Source organism: Typopeltis vanoorti, chromosome 5 (assembly GCF_054136105.1).
Source record: "Typopeltis vanoorti isolate ZY-2024b chromosome 5, IOZ_Tvanoo_1.0, whole genome shotgun sequence".
NCBI lineage: Eukaryota > Metazoa > Arthropoda > Arachnida > Uropygi > Thelyphonidae > Typopeltis > Typopeltis vanoorti.
Window position 1 is genome coordinate 137,244,427 of NC_143553.1, and position 20,747 is coordinate 137,265,173.

Here is a 20,747-nt window from a genome sequence, read left to right on the forward strand (position 1 = left end):
CAAGGCTAATCCTCGTCCACCCCTCCATGCGAGCCAGAAATATCAAGGCAAAGGTTTCTCTGACATCAGCCATTTGAAACTCTCGAATGTGGTTCGGTTTAGACGTGTTGCATTGCAACGCTTCACGCATTTCTCCCTACCGTTGTGTATGGCAAATCTAATCAATAGGGCACATGCAATGGTTGAACCTACAACACTGTCATTTGACTGCTCAACAACTGCAGTTGCAAGATCTTCAGTCATTTGCGGCATTTCAGAATTACTTCTCTTTCTGGTTGGACTGTCAACGAACGACTGTCAAATCCACGAACCATGCATCGCACTGCATCCGGTACCATTTGGTCTTCTCGCAAAGTCTTTATGCGTCTGTACTTGCGAAATGCTCCTGAAGCATTTCTCTCATTCCCGTAGAAACACTTCATAAGCAAGACACGTTCAGGCAATGCGAGACCCATCGCGCAAATCTAATGACTGTAGAGTCAGATTCGCTCTACAGTTTATACCGCCATATAGTTCACGCGGTATGCAATTTTCACCACCTTTTTTTACGCTTACAGCGCCATATTTTGCCGATCGGTCATTTTTGGACTTTTTTTTTTTTTAATCTCTTCCCGATGATCTGGTTGGGGTACCCACCAAGTTTGAAAGTATTTCGTCTACTGGTTCTGTCTGCAGATTGCTCTGAATAGGAGTACTTTATTTGAAACATCCTGTAAAAAATGCCATCTAAATTATTTCTTAAGTTTCGCCCCCCCCACGGAATTATTAAGTCATTGTGCAGATAAAATACTAATTATGCGCAAAAGAATGAGCAAACATCTCGTTAATTAAACTAATTAATTAACTATGAAATATTAGTCAGAATATATTTCTAATTGTTGGGAACTCATAAAAGTAATATAGTCGAGGGTCATTCAGATAGTCAATGTCCAGCTCCCAGTTGTATTCCCGATTTAATAATGTCAAGGTAATGACACTCGCTTCCTTTTTGATGCGAAGAGTCTGATGCATCTAGAACTTCTCGGCCAAGGTGCTTCACACCCCATCCTCCACCAAATGGAATCATTCTAGCTATAGAACCATTCTCTCAACGCTTTGGAGTGTAGTTCATTAGAAATGTGGTCTAAACGAAACTTCATCCTTGAGTATAAGCTGTGCTGGTTTCTCTCGTGCTGCAACAGTTGGTACACATCCATTGCCTACAGTTCTACTGGCTATCGTCGAATTGATTCGACTCAAGAGTTTCACTGAAAGGGGTGTTGAGGGAGAATCTTTTTTTATTTGACCATTTTTATCTGTGTTCTTTCTTAAAGTTTCAAAACGTTGATTTAGAAAAGATATCAACGAGACTTGATGACATCTTGTTCGATATGTTTCTAATCTTCTTCAAAGCGATCTTTTGAAAAACATTTGCACGAAATACAGCTAAAGCATTTTGTCTCTTTCATTTTCATAACATTCCATTGAATATTTAAAGGTTTTGGCCCAAAATTTTACATTCTCACCATCCACTGCTTTAACAATCACTGGAGATAGAAAGATGTAACAAAAGCATAAAATGTAACCCTTTAATTGTTTTTAAGTACGTATTTCTAAGGTTCAACCGAACAAAAAAAAAGCAGTTGTTAGTTTTTGAATAGTTTGAATTTTCAATAGTTATAACTCTTCATGTAAGAAATGTAAGAAGAAAATATTTATATATGCAATAATAAATGAAAAAAAAAAAAACACTACTTCATTGTCCAACTTGAATAAATACACTTGAATAAATAAGTGTGCAGTTCGAATACGCGTGCAGCTTGGCTAACTTGAACAACTAAGCTTCTGATTAATTTTAATTAGTTTTATCTTTAGAATTAAGGGGGGGGAATAGCCAACTTACATTCCCATGCAAGAAAAAAAAAAAGAAAAAAGTTAATTTGTTTGATGAAACTTAAACTAAGAAAAAAAACTGTCCTGGTGTCTTTGTTCAAGCAGAGTCAACAATATATCGTTTCTGTTTACAGTTGTCGTAATGTTCTTGAAGTTCTGATTGGTTGGTGACAGGGAACCTTCGTTTGCACCAAGAACATACTAAAGAAAAATTGTCTTCGTCAATGGGAAACTTCAACTCGGGCACTTGGTCGGGTGAAACAACCGTCGGAGATGAGGAAGCAGAAGAAACGCCTTCGTCCCGTTCTTCTTCGGGAGAATCTTTATCAAACACGGCATCAGATGGATTGTCTTCGTTACCATTTACACCGCGAGGATAAATGTGAAACTGAAAGAAACAATGAAAGAATATTTAGTTGTGATTTTCATAACTGTATAAAAATGAATCAATAAAACTGATTTATGAACAATAAATACCATAGTGTAATACATTTTAGGTAATTATTTGAATATCGGAACGAAATATTCAAACAAAATGGCGGCATACCCAAAACACACACAGACACAAAAACACATATACTGTACATGTATATATATAATTTAGTTGTATAGACCGATGTTCGAGTCCTGTCTAGAAGGAAGGACCTCAGGTCATTCCCAGATCCAAATGTCTAACATTTTGCTATCCAGTATTCGATGTTTCTTTATTATTATTATTATTATTATTATTATTATTATTATTATTATTATTATTATTATTATTATTATTAAGAGAGATCTCCAGAGTTGTATTTGCAATCTTTGCTACATGGCTCCTAAACTTCAACTTCTTATCTACTAACACTCCAAGATCCCTAGTGTCATCAGTTTCTTCAAGCATAATCCCACCAATATAATACGAGATTGGATAGCTAATCACGCCAAAGTGCATGATTTACATTTACTGACATCCATTTTCCCATGCTCACAACTCCAGGCTATTCAAATCATTCTGTAAGTTTCTGATATTGCGATAAGCATCTCATTGCTTTCCTGATAATGTTCAAAGATGGACTTTATGGATCGCAGAGGATGTGAGGGTGGAAGCATTTTTTAAAGGCATTTACAAGGACATATGAACAGTTTTTAGGCGGTCATAAACTTCTTGTTTTCGACCAAGAATGCACCTTTCTATGATTATCTGTAATCATTTTGTTGACATGTTAAGTTTATATTTTCTATGATTTTGGTAGAAGAATTATTATTAAGCGTTAGACTTTGTTAAATGTAAAAACATACTTCTTCTTCTTTGGCACTACAGCCCCATGTAGGGCCTTGGCCTCTCATTTTTGGGTTTCAGAACTCCCTACGAGGTGGGGTCGTTACCCCCACGCTCAACCATGTGTAGTTGTCCGTGAAGCGTTGTGTTCTTAAGACCGGTTTGCCTGCTTTGCGGGAGGAAAAACCCTGCAGTCCACACCCAAGACCGGCTAACTTGGCTATGTTTGAGAAAGATCCTTAAGCTCCTGACGTCAGCGACGAGAATCGAACGCAGGACACTCATTTCTCAGGCATATGGTTGCGGAGCGCGTAACCACTCGACTGACCGAGCAGACGTAAAAACATAAAAAAAAAAAAATGTACGGACACACCTATTTTTCTACTCTGTACGAGAAATATAATAGAAAGAAAATGCTGTTTATGACTTTATCAAACATGTAAGATAGCACCAAAGTACAAACTTTGTTATGAATCATCCTTACTCTTGAAAGGCGGGTGTTTCCGTGGTGAAATAAATAAGGTCCGATGTATTCCCAATGATGGTACAAAGTCGGATCGTCTAGGAGTGAGGAACTGGCGTCATCATCAATAAATAAACGGGATTGCTGACGGTAAAGTTTTGCTAATTCTTTTAGATTTCGGAGCTGCAAAGAAAGAAGAATATTTGTAGATAATTTATTCTGTTTATTTTTATTTTTTTTAAAAAACTTACATTTAAATATTAACCATCCATGTCCACAGAGTTGGTTTCGAATCCTCGTATGCTATTGATTTGGCCCATGTTTAATTTAATATTAAATTAAATTATGAACAATTAAAAATATCTTTGACTGTTCCCTTTCATAATAATGCTGCAGTGGTCAGCATTTATTTTTTTGTTTCATTTCCCTTATACGTTTATAAACATTCTTTATAAGGAGTATTATATACCGGCTCAGTGTAGAAATTAGGACAGGACAGGACAGTTAATTCTATTCGAAGAATGTGCAATAGTCTGTGTTTGTTGCCACTCTGTCTGTTTTTATGTGTATGTTTGTATAATGACATCTCTTTATGTCACGGATAACTCACTTTTAGGACAAATAATCTTCCTCTCTCTCTCTCTTTCCCAAAAGGAAAGAGAGAAAGAGGAAGACCAACTGCAAGATGTAAAGACCAGTGAAGCGGGAAGAGGCAAATTTCTAATCCTTGAAGAAAAAGAACAAAGAGAGAGAGAGAGAGAGTTAAATAAACTGAAATTTAAGCAATGAGACCTGCATCAAAAGTTAACTGCAACATATAACTCACTTTAATTCTCTCCTTTTCCAATTCTTCTTTTAGATGTCTGTTTCTACTTTCAGCTCTTTCTTTATCTCTTTTTTCCGCGGCAAAATCTTCTTTCAACATTTTGATCTACGAATATTTAAATATAATAAAATTATTCAAATAATGTTATGTATTAATAACACTTGTTATTGACACATAATAAATAAATTAACAATTAAAATGTATCAATAACACTTGAATTTGAGTTTTTAAATATTTTTTTAACATACTTTAGAAATAATAAAATAAATCTGCTAACGTACTTTATTCCCTATAGGGAGTAAGTCAGGCCGTTTTAGCCCATTGTAACTTTTGGAGACTGGGTCAATATCCACCGGTAGCCAATGAGCCAAACCTGGCCCAAGACTATCACTAATTATAAATGCCATCCAAAGAACAGGAAGATAAGTGTCACCATTTCGTGGTACCTAACGCCAATTCAGTTTATTATTGTTTTATAATAGGTTAAGTTCTACAATCGATTTTCTTGAATTTACCGGACAAATAAACCGTTCCAAGTTTCCAGAACAACAACAACAACAAAAACCTATTGCTCGTGTCAGAGACCGACTAATTCTGAAAAAAAGCTAAAAAAGAAAGAGTTACAAAAAGTTCCTCAACTCGGCGATTCGAATCGTATTGAGTACAGCTTTCTTTGGGCAACCTAGCGCTATGGACGCATGGGCGGTCTATAGGCTGCCAACCAAGTTTGCATTTAACAAACTAGCACCATCTGAAAATAATTTTCAACGTCATTCAAACACCATTTTTTAACATCCGGAATAAGGATAACCGGGGATTTGTTAGTACTAGGCGATAGTTGACATAGTCAATACTTCATATCCGAGGTTTCCACATAGGAACAACAGATCCCTTAGGTGATTATGACTTCTTTTTTTTTTTGACACGTTATCCTCAAAGACACAATTCATTCATTCTTTGTTCAAATGTAATTCAAACATTCATTATGTTTGAAATAATACAGAGGAAATGTAGATAAATGTAGAAACCGCTGTCCCTGTAAGCAACGGATTAGGCAAAAAACTATACTTCGGATAAAAAAAAACAAAACCGTATATTTTAGCATGAATTTTGCCACTTGGTGTAAAAAATATGAAGTATTTGTATCTTTTTTTTTATTTTAAATTATTGATAAGTTGGTATTGGCAGTACTGGTCAATCATGCAACAAATTTGAAAAAGTGATAGTTTAAAGTTAAAATTATAGTAATCCATAAACAGAACTCTGATTGATGGGCTACTAAAGTATCTTAAGTATGTAGAAGTTAGATTTTTTTTTATATAAAATGAAAGTTACTATTTGATTGAAAGATAGATTACAATGATTACGCAAATTTGCTATACTGATTTTGACAACAGATTTTTTTTTTACACTGTTCCATAAGGAATTATTCTTCTCCGAGAATCTAGAACTGCGTTCTTTTGAGCTTTGTCTACTCCAGTTTCATGTGGAGTAGTGGTAATAGGATTATTTTTAGGGTAAACCAAATCACATTGAATGTATTTAGAAATGCGTGTCAAGCAGACTCTTACTCCATTGTTTTTGTATCCAATATCGACTTAGAAGCTTCGTTTGTCCCATTCCCATTAAAAAAAAATGACATTTTTGTAAATTTTGTATAACAGGATTGTTTATTCATCAAAATAAAGTCTTTTAATGTTCCAAAATGCAGCCAACTTTTATGTTCTTCATATCTGATCTTATTAAGTGGAATTATGTGCAAGAGTTTTGTAAGTTCCTTCAAATGAACCGAATAAACAACAGAAATGGATGCGTATAAGTTACCATTATGAAAGCGATGTCCTTTAAAGGCTCTTTATTAGGTCTGATAATGACTCAATAATGTAAAAGTAAACAAAAAATGACATTTTGTGAAAAAATCTGTACTTGACAGTGAAACATTGGTGCATGTTGCGGAAAAAGCATGAAATACTATAGAAAAGGCAAATTTTTAAGATAACCATCGTAGGCCTGCATGTGTTATTATTAATACAGGTGTTTCATAACACCGGTGTTTGCCGGCCTGGTTGGCCGAGTGGCTAGCGTATCCGCTCTCCAACTACTCACACTGGTGGGTTCGAATCCCGACGTGCGCATGAATGTTTGTGATTGTCTTTAGGTGGGAGATGAATTTCATCTCTCGGTGTGAGACCACTGTTCAGTTTAATGGAGGCCCGAAATGGCTTGACAAAGCTTCGTGTTTGGTCTCTAGAACAGAGTTTTCAGACAAGGTAAAATAAATTTATAAAATATTAAAAAAAATTTAAAAATAGAAAAAAAAATCCTTAACCAACCTACGGTACAAAATGTACTATATTGGGATGGGAGCAATATAAAATATACTCCCCTGGATAAGTATTCACCAGCAACCTTAGTATTGCATTCTAATACTGAGGCCAATTCAGTTTATGAAGAGTATCCCGCTCGCAAGAAATATTTTAATTTCATTTTTATTATTATCGGCCTTCCAACAGAAGTCTTCAGTCAGTGAAAGTGATAACAGTACAAACTTAGAGAAATTATTCGAATTGTTATGCAATTTCTTTTTTATTTGAATCTTACCCACAACAGGTTAAATTTTATTTTCTTAACTTCGCACTGAAAATAGTGCTATGCTCCTACGTATAGGGCTAGAAGAGTCATTGGCCTCAACAATATCCTATGCTATCCAATTCCAGGCCAGAGGATTCGAGAAGTCATTCTCTGGTAAGTCCTCCATGTCACCACTCTTGAAATCAGCCCGAGAGCGTCCAAAGTTTAAGTAAGTCCATATAACTCTGCCGTCATCATACACCTTTAGGATACAGTTGCAGAGGTAAATTTTGGTGAGATATGGTGTTCTTCCTGAAGTAGCTGCACCAAGTCTCATTTTTCAGCATAGTAGGCAGCTTTCTCATGATGGAGGATAGTGAGTGCTCGCCCAGCACCCACAACTTGCAAATGAATGATGACTAACTCATCTTTTTTTTATTTGCTACAAGGTCAGGCGTCCTCAATCCAACCTATTATCTATAACTCTCAGTATTACATTGAGAGTGACACGTAATACTTATACTCCATGTTTGCGATAACAACATTGAACAACATGAGTCAAAGTTTCTCTACTCTGACAGCTAGTCTGCAGTTCTTGTCATCACTTCTTCCTCGCCATCGCAATGACAGTTACTTGGGAAAATGCTAATGGTACACGGTCAGGAAGACGTAACCAAGAACGGACTGTTGAGGTCAAATGAGGCTCTTTGAAGAGAAGAGAGAAAAGATTTTAGGGTGGATGGGAAAGATAGCGGCTGGAGAGAAGTGAAACTTTGACTCATTTTGCTCAATGTTGTTATCGCAAATATGATGTACGTGTCCCAATGCAATAATGATGGTTTTAGAGAATACTTCAATGAACAAATGTTCGATAACAGAGTGGTATCAAGAGAGACCAATATAGCTTGGAAGAGAGCCAAGAAACTCATCGATTACACAACTAAATAAAACAGGAGACAGAGGGTATCCTTGGCATACATCCGAAATGCTGGGATGGACGTCGAGTTCGAGCTCAAGATGATAGTTAGGGGATCATCAGAGTAAATCTGTGATACATATCTGCGGAAAGCTTCTGGATATCCTGCAGTTCGAAGTATATCTTGAAAGCATATATTTTAAAATATATCTTTATATCTTTAGAATTATGTGACTATATTGAGAGAAAGAAAGAGAGAGAGAGAGAGAGAGAGAGAGAGAGAGAGAGAGAGAGAGAGAGAGAGAGAGAGAGAGAGAGAGATTGAACCGGAGATCAGCTATTCTTGATGATAAGACGGAGATGTACTAGCCTTTCTCCTCTCTTGAGATGATAGTCATGGAGCAGGAGGTACGGACGTATTTTCTCTCTTGTGGAATCTTCTGACACAGATGTCCGTATTTGCATCACTAGTTATCTGTAGGATGGTAATTTAGATTGCAAACTGATTACAACTATTGTCAGCCTAGGCAGAACCTCTACCAAAACTTCTTTAACATAGGCTTCTGAAGCTAATGACTCTTCACTGAAGGTAAACTGTTCCTCTTCAACAGTCCACCGTACCTTGGCACGTTCAGTACACATTTCAGCGTTAACAGCAACAGGATGTCTTGCACGGTGGTGAACATCAAGACCGATAGGTGGTAATGGCTCTCAGACATTCTGTACATGGTGCATTAGTATTCGTACTGTGGGTTAGATAATTCTGAAACCCTGCTCCAGAGAGTAAATGTGAACTTTTTCAAGCCACTTCAGGAAGCCTTAAGCGGTTTGAATCCAAAACAACGATAATAACATTCACAAAAAATCATGCAAGAATTGGGATTCGAACCCTCAGCATCCATTTGATATTAAATTATGATTATTCTTAAATGTCAAGCAGCTTTTGGACTGGTTTGAGACATAAATGAAGTTACGGTATATGCATTAAATATATTTTGGCGCATGGTTTCGAAACACCAGACCAAATAAATAAATAAATATGGTTATCACTTGCAGTAATCTGGTTAGCTAAGTAAGCTGAGTTATTAAGATTACTGAACTAGTAATTATGATCAAAAACAGAGGATTTAAAGCTACTTTCGCTTCGAAGAAGATGTTGCTTTTAGTTCTAAGAATTGACATCAATTCCTGCAAACTTTTCATCGGCATTTAATTTTTTTTTTTTTTTGTTTGTTTGTTACGGGGAGAGAGAGAGGGAAAATTCTCTCTTTCCCCGGCTCTGTCTGCATTTCCGAAGCAGCCCAGGTTGCTGGTCATCATTTATCAGACTGCTCCTTCCTCCTGACACTTAACCCTCCGCAGACCGGCATTTCCTCCATCAAGTAAATTCTCAGAACTGTTTGAGCTAAGGTCGTTTTTATGCTATCAGCATTTGCCCGTACAAGATTTTTTTATCAGCTCCGAATAATAACAGGAAGTCTGCAAGTGCTTTCGATTTTTTTTTTTTTTTTTTTTTTTTTTTTTTCCCCAGAGTGTATATTTTCGTGATGCCCTTCATGGAAATCAAGAGGAAAATATTTATTTTCCGTTTATGTTGGCATTATCGTTAAGATAAAAGCGCCCTTGGTCTAACTGTAAGGCAAGTATATTATTATTAATTTTATTTCATAACTACTAATATGACTAATATGGAACGAACACGAGATGGCAGCACAAATCTTCATTATTGTCATTCCTCTCGTACGTGTACAAATAATTAACAACAACAAAAAAAAAAACTATTCCGATGGTATAATAAAAAAACAACTCGAAACTCTCATCTTTAACTAGGCTGCCTTTTAAGTAGCAACTATTTACCTATCGCTAATGTCATTCGAATTTAACTCGTTAGCTAGAGCGAAATACAGATGAAGACATGTGGAATCTAATTTGCTAATAACAAACCCAGCGGAACGAATACTTCGTGTATGCTAAGCCGTATGATGCATTTGTTTCGTGCTATCTGAAAAATACGTTCCTCGATGCGTAGACATTTGGAATAACATGATTCCTGCATCTTTTAAGAAAAATTAAGCGATTAATCAGTGAGATCTGCAAAACTACAGCTCTAAAGTACAATTTGAAAAGCTAAGAGAAAAGAAGTAATTTCCCAAAGAAATATTTCAAGATTCTTAACTCGAAAATTTCTCATTTTGGTTGCAGACGATGTTCATTTCTTAATGAACTAAGAAAGTGAAGTCAAGTAAACCACTCAAGTAGTGCATTACCTGTATTTGTAGGACTTTTGATTCTTCTTGAAACCTATTGGCCAAGGTCAGCTCTAATTTTAACCTGTCGCATTCTCGACGAAGATCTTGCATTTCAATCCTAAGATTCGTCACTTCTATCTTTTCCGCTAGAAATTTGGCTTTCTGTAACAAGGTCGTGTCGCTGTCCGATAGACATCGTCGCTCTGTCCCACTCCCTAATGCATCGTCGCACAAGTTTTTTTCTGCTAACGCCTCAGTCTTACTTGCTTGAAGCTCTCGAAGAGATGTTTCGTATTTGTCCACTTTTTTGCGCAGTTTCTGAATTTGTTCTTCTCTACTTTCGTTGTACTTTTGCCATCGGTAATTAATTTCTTTCACCTGAAATACGTAAAACAAAAAAAAAAGCGATTAGTTTTTTAATTTTTAAATTCAGATTTTTTTTCGTCTGCTAATATGTCACACTTTACTTTGCCAATTTTTATTATATTATTGAAAACGTAATTTTTCATTATTGTTTATAATAATAATAAAACATTAGAAGTACAAATAAATTTATATTTTTTGTTATAATTTTGCAAATCGACATAATTCATTCAAACTTGTTCTTACTTACACTTTTCAGACCTTGCTTTAGATTAATATTTTCTGCCATAACTTCTCTGCATTTTGCATCCATTTCATGATAATCGTCTTCTGTTTGGGTGGCAATTTCTTTTCTATGCTTCTATAAGAAAAACAATTAAAGATAGGATATTATAGTTTTATAGAGATATATTTAGAATTCCTGCATCTGGTAAGAGCAGAGTACAGATAAAATAAATTTACCACAAGGTACTAATGGATCGCGTATCAGTTTTTTAAAGCCCTAATTAGAGCTTAGATTAAAAACTTATAGTGTAGTAATGCTCAGAAAGGTATAGAAGCATCATTCATCCCAGCCGACACAATAGCTGCTACTGTGAAGAAAACAGATGAGATAATATAAGTAAATGAGAGCTACAAGTGCTGAAGGCGTAACCAATCGTAGTATTGATATGGTCGTTGAAGTGTAGTGTCTCCAAAGGAAACAATAATAGCTTTGTAGAAAAGTTGTTTCAAAACAGATTTAGATAATCATAGAGCAAATTAGGAGATCCAGAGTAATATTAAGCCATTGGACAACTATTTGCGCATAAATTCAGGAATTCCCGATGAGACTCTATAGGGGAAATTCTGATATTATTACAGAGTTCTATGAGAATTTATGGATAAGGGAAATATATATGTATACATTAAATATGAATTAGATCAGATGGGGATAGGTAACAAGCTGGTAGCATGGATTATCTCACTGAGTGATGGTTGTTCAGGGTCTATGATAGCGAGACTGACCAGAGCTCTGCCATTGCTGTTTAGCTGCTATGTAAATGACATTGGAGATAGTTCGAAAGACTGCGAGTTTGAATCCCATATTTACAGAATGGTATTTGTAAAATCCAGCTCTGAGCAAGCTAATATATCTACCTGTAGTTCTAAGATGTTTTCTTTTAAAGAATTAAAAAAAAAATAAATAAATAAAGAAAAGCCTTGTGTTGTATGCCAAGTATAAGCAAAGAACTAAGCTGAGGGTTTAGAAGCAATACTGAATATCGGAGCAAACAGAGATCAGAAAGTTACTGCATTTTTTTATAAGGTATTGATTGAAAAGTATCTATAATACTTGCCTCAAATTTGTTTGCCTAAATTTCGAGAAGAATGAGGAAGTTCTGAAATTTATTTTTTATTTGTGCCGTTATATGATAGGAAAAAAAAACATAACATAACATCAGGAATGTGGAATGCTGATTAGTTGAGAAAGATTAACGGGCTTCAAAATTTAATAAATAAGTAAAAAAGGAAGAAATATGATAGAGCAGATACACGATTCTAAAGAGAAATTTTAGAACAGGTGCAGGAAAGATAGTTTCCAAACATGGGGAAAAAAAGGGGGTGGGAATGTTCACTTAAAATTTGGGGTAAGAATAGTTAGGAAGAACTACATCTAATCTATACTTTACTCTTTGTGTTCCGTTTGGTTGGAAAAATATGGGTTTGAATCCCATCTCCAGAAAGCGAAGAGCTGAACATTTATAAGGACGTTTCAGCTGAAGGTGAGCTAACCGTTCTCATAGGGCGGAAGGACTTTCGTACCGGAAAAAATCAGCTTTTCTTTGGTCCATTAAAAGAGACAAACCAGCTCTTAGTTGTTTTGGCGGTAATTGCAAACAGCAAAAACATCAATCTATAGTACTAACTGTAGGTGTACAAACCTTTCGTGGGCGAAAGGCATAAAAAAATCAGCTTAAGGAGTGATACGATAATTATATAGATTATGCTCTTCCCCTCTGCTTGTGCATAATGTTAATATACACAAGCAGATTCTTACCATTCCACTTGTAACAACGAACATTATGGAAGCAACAAACAACAGGAGTTGAGTGCTTGATTCAGACTCTTGACTGCTAAAAAAATTATTTCTATGGAAAATATCTTTCACTACATATGGATTTTCGTGATTATTGATTATTCGGAGTAATTAAATTATTTTCCACCTCAGAATCGGTGACGTATTCGTACAGTATATGCTAATATACTACAGATGTGGATCATTTCCAGAGAATTTGAAGACCATTGTATTGATACTTACAAACTGAGCAGAACTTCCTCTTTTATGTCCTTAATAGCACGCATTTTATCTTGAAATGTTCTCGTGTCAGCATTAATACTATGAACTGATATGAGTAGAGACACCACTCCCCTAAAAAACCCCACACGTCTGCTGTTGTTTCAGTGATAACCACAAGGTGTGGGGGCCAAAGTGAAACACGTAGGTAGCAGCTGACTCATTCAGAACGTATTGGATAAGCGAAGAAATTATGACATTGACATTTTAATTTAATATTTAATATTCTTTACAGAATGCGCCCCCTTTTATCTCAAAGACGAAAAAAGTCAGTTTTTTTACCCATCCATAAGAATGACTAATATTTCTCATTTTCAAGTTCAATGCCAAGTAATTTTAATTTCGACTGTAGTCATTGATAGCGAAATGAAAGTAGCACTAGTGACTTTTTCCAAATGGAAATTACACCTTTTCATATTTGCTTCGGATATATAAGGGCTCAATAAATCTAAAGACTCTGAGGAGAAAAACGAACGATAATTCAACTAAGTTTTATATAAATCAGTTTTTATGAATCTACAATTTCTAGTCTTTAACTAGATTATTATTATTTTTTTTAATTTATCATTCATTTTAAGTCTTTTTCTATTAATTTAAATTTATTTAGTTTGAATTTAATTCATTTAAAATGAGATTATGTTGAAATCTTTGTGTGTGTTCTATGTCTTGCTGCCATAGATCAATGCTGGTAAAATAATACTGTTAAAAAATCTTTTGGTTTGATTTTATTGTCATATCAAATTTTTGGTTTGTGATAGTGTCCTTTATCTGGTTAAAAGCTTTCCAAGCAGCCCTTTTTTTGCGTCTATTTATTTTATCTGATACATCATCGTCCATTTTGATTGCTTGTTCTAAATAAATGTAGCCATCCACTCTGTCTATGACTTTATGTTGCAATTTGATTTGTTGGTCATGACAATATTCATTTTTCATCCACTTTTGTCTTCTCAGGGTGGATCCGTAATCCTGCCATCCTACAGAGTCTAATTCATTCAACATCATTTCTAGTTCAGAGGGTTAACGAGATATCAGAACCACATCGTCAGCAAGCAGAAGTATTTTAAGATTCTCGCCATCTATATTTAAATCTCCATCCGGGTTTATGTTTTTGAGAATGTTTTCTAGAGTTGAAAAGAGATCGGGGAATATCACATCTCCTTGTCTTAACCTTCTCCTTAAAGATATTTGAAGAGGTTTATTGGAAAGAGTAATCTGGGTTTTGCTCCCTGTATATATATATATATATATATATATATTTATTGAATTAACTTGATATACGGCTGTTCAATGCTTGGAAAACATATTTCAGTGTTTGGAAAACTGCATTGTGTCGAATGCTTTTTTTTTGAAATCGATAAATAGCACACAAAGAGGAAGACGATATTCTCTGCATTTTTCAGTTAGTTGGTTTTTTGTATGTATATGATCGATTGCGGAGAGTACTTTCTTAAATAATTGATTTACTCAGTAGATGTTTTCAAACTCTGATCAGTAAAGCTATATATATAAAATGATATTCCGAATAGCAGATAAGAGGTTGAGAACAAAAAAACAAACCAACTAAGTATCCATTTGTATCATTTTTCTGGTAAAATATCTTCTACGCTTTCTTTTCTGTCACCGGCTAATTTCATTTGCCTTGTTAGAGAAGGTATTCTAATTTTTTTTTCCAACCAAGTGGCTTGACATTTCGGTTATGGCAGGCATTTTCATTAAACTTAAGATTAAAAACTCTAGGCCTACCCAGTTTTCATTTGTTTATTTCTTATAATTACTACTTATGCAAGTCGAAAACTCGTTTCAATGTCAAATAACGCTCCTCCTCTGCCCCACAATATAAAGGAAAGCACAGTTAAAATGCCAGAATCAAGGGATAAGAGACAGATGGGAAAAACACCCGTCTGTCATGCCAAGTCACTGAGTACGACGATTATCATAAAAGAAAGTAGTATTTCGTGTTATTTTCTTTGAACGATAAGTGTCTCAAGGATAGAACTGGTATCGTTCTTATTTAAAAAAAAAAAAAAGAAAGAAAGAAAGAAACGGAGAAAAACTAGTAGGGCAATCGATAACGGATACGTAGGTACACAACGTAGCTTTGATAGTGCATTCGCGATATCAAGTGGTCGTTATTATTCTTAGATTTTTTAAGAAGGGAAATATTCAAAAGATATTTTTAAAATTTCTTGAATATTTCCACTCGGGATTATGAATATTAAGTTTTAGCAAAATTGGTTCACCAATTGGTTCGAGTTGCTTCATGCAGGAATGAATGTGACGAAAGGCTCTGATCAAGGCTTAAAAGAATTGAAATTATTTATTTTTTCAGTAAGTTTAATAAATAAGAACTTAGAATATTAAGTTAAATTCTCTCTCTCTCTCTCTCTCTCTCTCTTTCTCTCTCTCTCTCTCTCTCTCTCTCTCTGTGATCTTGTAGAATAATACTCTCATTATGCAAACTAACTAAGTCTTGAAATCCTAAATATATAATGAATATTTGAATTTCTACATTTTATTTTGGACTTCAATTGGCAAAACCTCCATAGTTTAGTGGGTATTAATTATACCCTTTGGATGGAAAGACCTGGGCTCGAATCCAATCTGAGAGAGAAGAACTTTATCAGGGATTTTCAGTTAAAGGTTAGTTAGCGGTATCAAAAGGCGGTGGATGATTTTTGCTCCTGGAAACTCGGGTTTTCGAACCTGCAAGACATACAGAGTGGTCAAAGAAAGCAATTAAACATAGGTAACTAGCCTCATAGCTTTAACTACTTCGACCCCAGTTCCAACCAACTATTTTCTGCTTCTATTATCGTTACCATAAGAATTGTTATGTTGAGCCGAAATTTGTTGAATGACATGAAAATGCAAATTTTATTTCTTAATTATGCGTTTTTTGTTACTTAAGATTTGAAACAAGTCTGACAATACCTTGTAGATGAAGTGTCGAAGACAGGATCATGCTAAAAATTGTTGCTGATTCATAAAGCACTATCCGTTATACGCCTTCAAGAAAGGATTACGGTAATCGATCAGTGCTAACAGTTCATTAAAATGACCATTCCATCATTAAAACAGACATTAATACTGTGAACATCAGATGCTGTTGTTTGTCCGACGATGCTTCAGTATATGTCATCGTATCAAGTTAATACAGAGAGCACCACACTCTTCGTTCTCACTGATCTTTATCCAAGCGATCTAATAAATTATTATTACTCTTTACTAAAGCGATCCAAGCGGTTGCGAGGCATGCCACTGAAACATCCCAAAATTATTACAAGTCACTCTACTTTGTCGGCGGGGGGGGGGGGAGATGATTAACACAAGACAATACCATGAAAAGAAGATAACTGAAGTATGTCTTTAATGTAAGAGTCAGGATAGAACTAGGCGTAGTGTTTAGGGGAAGGGGGAGAGAAGGAGGTGTATAACATAGATATAATCTGTCGATACCATTTGTACGTCTCACCGCTTAAAGATAGGTAAGTACTTTTATAATATTTATCCTTGTGATACAGTTGTACTTTACTAATTTCATTGCCCCTCAATTAGTGTTCTGAACTGGCATTAGGAATTAGAAACTTCATTTATACATACCTCCCCACTACACACACATACATTCTCCTCTTTGTAGCCACTTTTTAGAACTATCGTTTATTTTTATTTTCCTGTTCATAAAAAATATTTACTTCTCTCTCTTTACAAAATTAGCACTTTTACGAGTTTTGTAGTTCAAAAAGTATATTCAAATACTCCACAGATCAAAATCCTGTTTACCCCCCCCACACACACACACACACGCACACACAAAGAAAGAATCTGAAAATGGCGATGGAAGTAAGGTTCCATTGCAGGTGTGGAAGCATCTTACATTGCGGCCTAAATTGTTCAAATTTGATCTAATACCTAAAGTAGATTTGGAAATAGTTAGAAGTGAACGAAAGAACAAGAGAGATTCTGGTATTCTGATATGTTTGCGAATTTGGTTGATTGGAAATACGGCAGAAAAAAAATTAAAGTTAATGAGACCAATGTACTGTTTGTCAATTGCGTATGTTTCTCTTGGCCGGTTTATCAGTTTTGCGGGATGTAAAACAGAAATTTTCCCATGAATAATCTTCCACCTCCGTACGAAACTGGTACAGATGCGGTCTTCCCGAAGACAAATATCACGAGGTCCTCTTGACTTGGCTGCCGACGTCCCTGTGTTTTGTGAGCAGTTGTGTTAAATCATTATTATATACTACGTTACCTTTACCAGATTATCATTATTATTATTATTATTATTATTATTACGGGCAACTCCAATGAGTCCTTAGACTCATCGAGGGAGGCCCTAAACATTATATCAAGAACAACTATTTGGCATGCACACAGTATCTATCATACTTTGCTTTGAACTCATTCACAGTCATGGCACCCACAACAAACTCTGGCAGCTTATTCCACTCATTCACCACTCTCCAAGTAAATAACCTAGTTCTAACACCCTTGCTAACTACGTGCATGAACATAATTAACAATCTTCCTATAGCAGAATTTCCAATCTAATATTTTGTGATATTTAATTATTATGCAAATGCAGTAGCAGAAAATCAGTATTTAAATTTTTGAGTTGATTGGGTTGTTCAGCTGAACTACTGCAAGTAGTTCAGCTGAACACTCGAATCAGTGTTTGTATTTCGCTGTTAAACAACGAGATAAGCAAGTATTCAGATAGCTAATGAATAATAAAATTTTTCTGATTAGATTAATTCAATTAATGTTCGGCTTAGATATGTTTAAGGCTTGCCGTTATGTCAAGTTAGAATTGATGTTTGTAAAGTATGTAGATACGTTAGATTAATCTGGATTACTTTAGGTTTACAACCGTTTCTGTAAGTTGCGGGTTACATTGACTGTTTATTTAATAAATAGGTTTAAATTTATTTTCTGTTAGATTAGTATAGAAAAACAAGTTTTATTTAATCAATAATTAGATTACATTGACTATTAATTTATTCAATGTTTAGAATTATTTCTGTGGTTTTTAAATTATTATTATTCATTTTTAAATTAAATTTAAAATACTTTAAATATCGTACTCTTTAGTATTTTACTAAATTAATGTTAAGCATTTTAGTACTATTTTATTAAAATCACAGTTACGTCATATGTTATATTTCCTATGTTTCTGGTCACCAGAGTAATGGTGTATAACAAAGCGATTTGCAAACCACAGCACCCTGGTGGTAAACTATTTTAATTTTATATTTATGTACTTTAAAGACTAGTGTTTTCAAGTATATTCTCATATTTTAAAACAAGTGGAAAGGCATTAAATTCATTTTTTTTTCCAGTTTAATGAACAAGTTTAGAGTTAGCTTTCTGTTATAGGATTAAGCCAAGTGTCACGAATCGTCTGCTTTTCGACTGTATTCTGGAAGCTGCTAAAAATGTGTTTATGTTTAATAAATGAACCGAGTAATCTTGAATGTTTTTTTAAAGACAGCATTAGTTGGGAATAGTATTAACTTCAGACATTTTTAGCTGCGCGATTCTATAATTTACTTCTGAAACCAGAGATGTGTTCTCAAATGCATCCAACATCGAATTGTTGCATTATTTATAGCCACCACCACCAATCAGCTCATTTTATTTTATTGATTGATTTGCAATTTGTACTCCAGGATAGAATCAACAACCTGAAAGATGTCAGTATTCCAAGTATCTTTTTTTTTTTTTTTTGGTCCAGTCGGAACAATACAATACCACCATTATAATATTTATGCTAGCAAAAGAAAAAAGCTTATTTTTTATGCCACATCTTAAAATAAAATAGACCAATGAATTTCATATAATAATAATAATAATAATAATAATAATAATTTACTGTTCTTTACAGCTATGATTTCTCCACTCTCCTCATTCCCCGAAAAAAGAAAAAAAAAATCCGATAATTGTTGTGAACTTTTCCGGTGTCACCCGGTCAAAAAATAAAATAAAATAAATAAAACTCTTTAAACTGCTTCAGTAGTAAGTAATTCTATATCAACATAAAATTTCTTACCTTTGAATATTTTTCTATATTGTCCATTTTCAAAGCCATATTATTCAACCTTTGCGCTGTTACGTGAAGTAAGTTTTGTAAATTCACATCGTCTGTTTCGGAATCCTCAACACTCATATTACTAATTTTTCTTTCACCTGAGGAATTCAACTGTTCACAAACTGCCATCGTTTCAGACTACACACACTACAACGCTACTCACCCCCGCCACACTACACGCGTTTATTTCGAAAGCATTGTGATAGAAGAGTAGTAATCTTTCACCAAAACGCAGTGGGTTATCCCAGCTCCAGCCAATCAGAGGGAAGAACTGACTTCCTCGTTGTAAGAAATCTATATAAGGTGGAAAATTGTAACTGACGCTAATACGTTACTGTTTAAATGTCACGTAATCAAGAGAGTGTGTTAACGAAGCAGAATATTTGAATAGATAGTTCTAATAATTCATGAAATATTTTTTTTTTTTTTACAAAAGCATATTAAAAAGAGGAAATAATATCTTTAACAAATCTCTTACATAACTGGTATTACGATTGCTTTACAGTTTCAATAAAAAAAGTAAAGAAAACAGAAGTGTTTGTTTGCATAGAAATTGCATTAAATGTTGCTAATAAGACTAAAAGGAAGCTTTTTTTTTGTTTACCTTTAATTACGCCGAAATTCTTGGAAGGAAAACGACTATCAGGAAAGTCGCGTGTGTGTGTGTGTGTGAATGAGCTCTCATTCGACAACGCTGTTGTGAAACACGTGACCGAATTTCTGATTGAATTCCTAGCAGACGATGCACAGTTTACATCATATGAAACGAGGTTAATATATGCAATTTCTTTTGGAGGCGCTGCACTATCAACTGTTAATATTATTAACAGTTTAAAAAAAAAAAAAAAACAGATAAAGATATCGAAAGTAGTTTTATCTGCCTTATAAAGAGAGAAAAAAATAGCACAAAAACAATTTGAAAATATATGTTTCAGCTAATGAATAACAAATAAATAATATAAAAATCTCTAAGCGTTATCAAGGTAAAATTATATTTATCACCAGAGCACAGATTCAAGTCATTAGGAAAACGAAAGTAAAAGACCTGTTCTGTTTTCAACAAGGAAACTCGGCCAATGTCTGCGGCTAAGACTGAAAATGAAAGTAATTTCGTGTAAGGCGGTAAAGTTGGAATGTCATAAAATAGCTCCGCTATTTTTGTATTATGCTGTAATTCTTTTGCTCCAAATTAACATTTTGAGTAAACCATACTTAAAAGTATAAAAGGAATTTACTCTTTTTTCCTTGAAATTTTTATAATAATAGTTTTGAATCGATTTATGCTTTTTATCTGTGTTATTAATATGGTTTACGTATAATAAGTCTGTAAATAAACTTGAATGCTAATTATTATTCGAAAATGAATTACCAAATTATGAAGTCCTTTCTTAGCTACCGGCACGTAGTATTTTAATAAATAAATAAATAAACTGCTTTTCATGTGTGTGTGTGTGTGTGTGTGAATTGATCGTTAGGCAACTGAAATTATTCTTTTTCACAATGCAGTGTTATTCCGAGTATTATGTAATAACAGAATACTCGCATACCATGTTAGTATTCGGTGTGTTTATTGAGATCCGTTGTTAATGACAATGAATATTTCAAAGGAAATAAATAAGAACTCTGATTCGGACTCTAACTGGAACCACATTGTGTCTTCGAACTCTGTTATTCCGAGTAACAGAATACTCGCATACCATGTTAGTATTCGGTGTGTTTATTGAGATCCGTTGTTAATGACAATGAATATTTCAAAGGAAATAAATAAGAACTCTGATTCGGACTCTAACTGGAACCACA

The 20,747-nt window shown here is 34.4% G+C and overlaps 1 protein-coding gene across 1 annotated transcript; it reads right to left on the minus strand.

Annotated features, from left to right (window-relative positions):
- Nucleotides 1–1,554: 1,554 nt before the first annotated feature.
- LOC150106855 (uncharacterized) lies at nt 1,555–19,135 on the minus strand. The gene is made up of 6 exons (XM_090392769.1): nt 18,909–19,135; nt 10,769–10,879; nt 10,174–10,533; nt 4,420–4,524; nt 3,615–3,776; nt 1,555–2,260 (listed from the first exon to the last, which is right to left on the minus strand). Exons 1-6 carry the CDS (start codon nt 19,074–19,076, stop codon nt 1,970–1,972), a joined length of 1,197 nt encoding a protein of 398 aa, XP_090248895.1. The 5' UTR covers nt 19,077–19,135; the 3' UTR covers nt 1,555–1,969.
- Nucleotides 19,136–20,747: the final 1,612 nt, after the last annotated feature.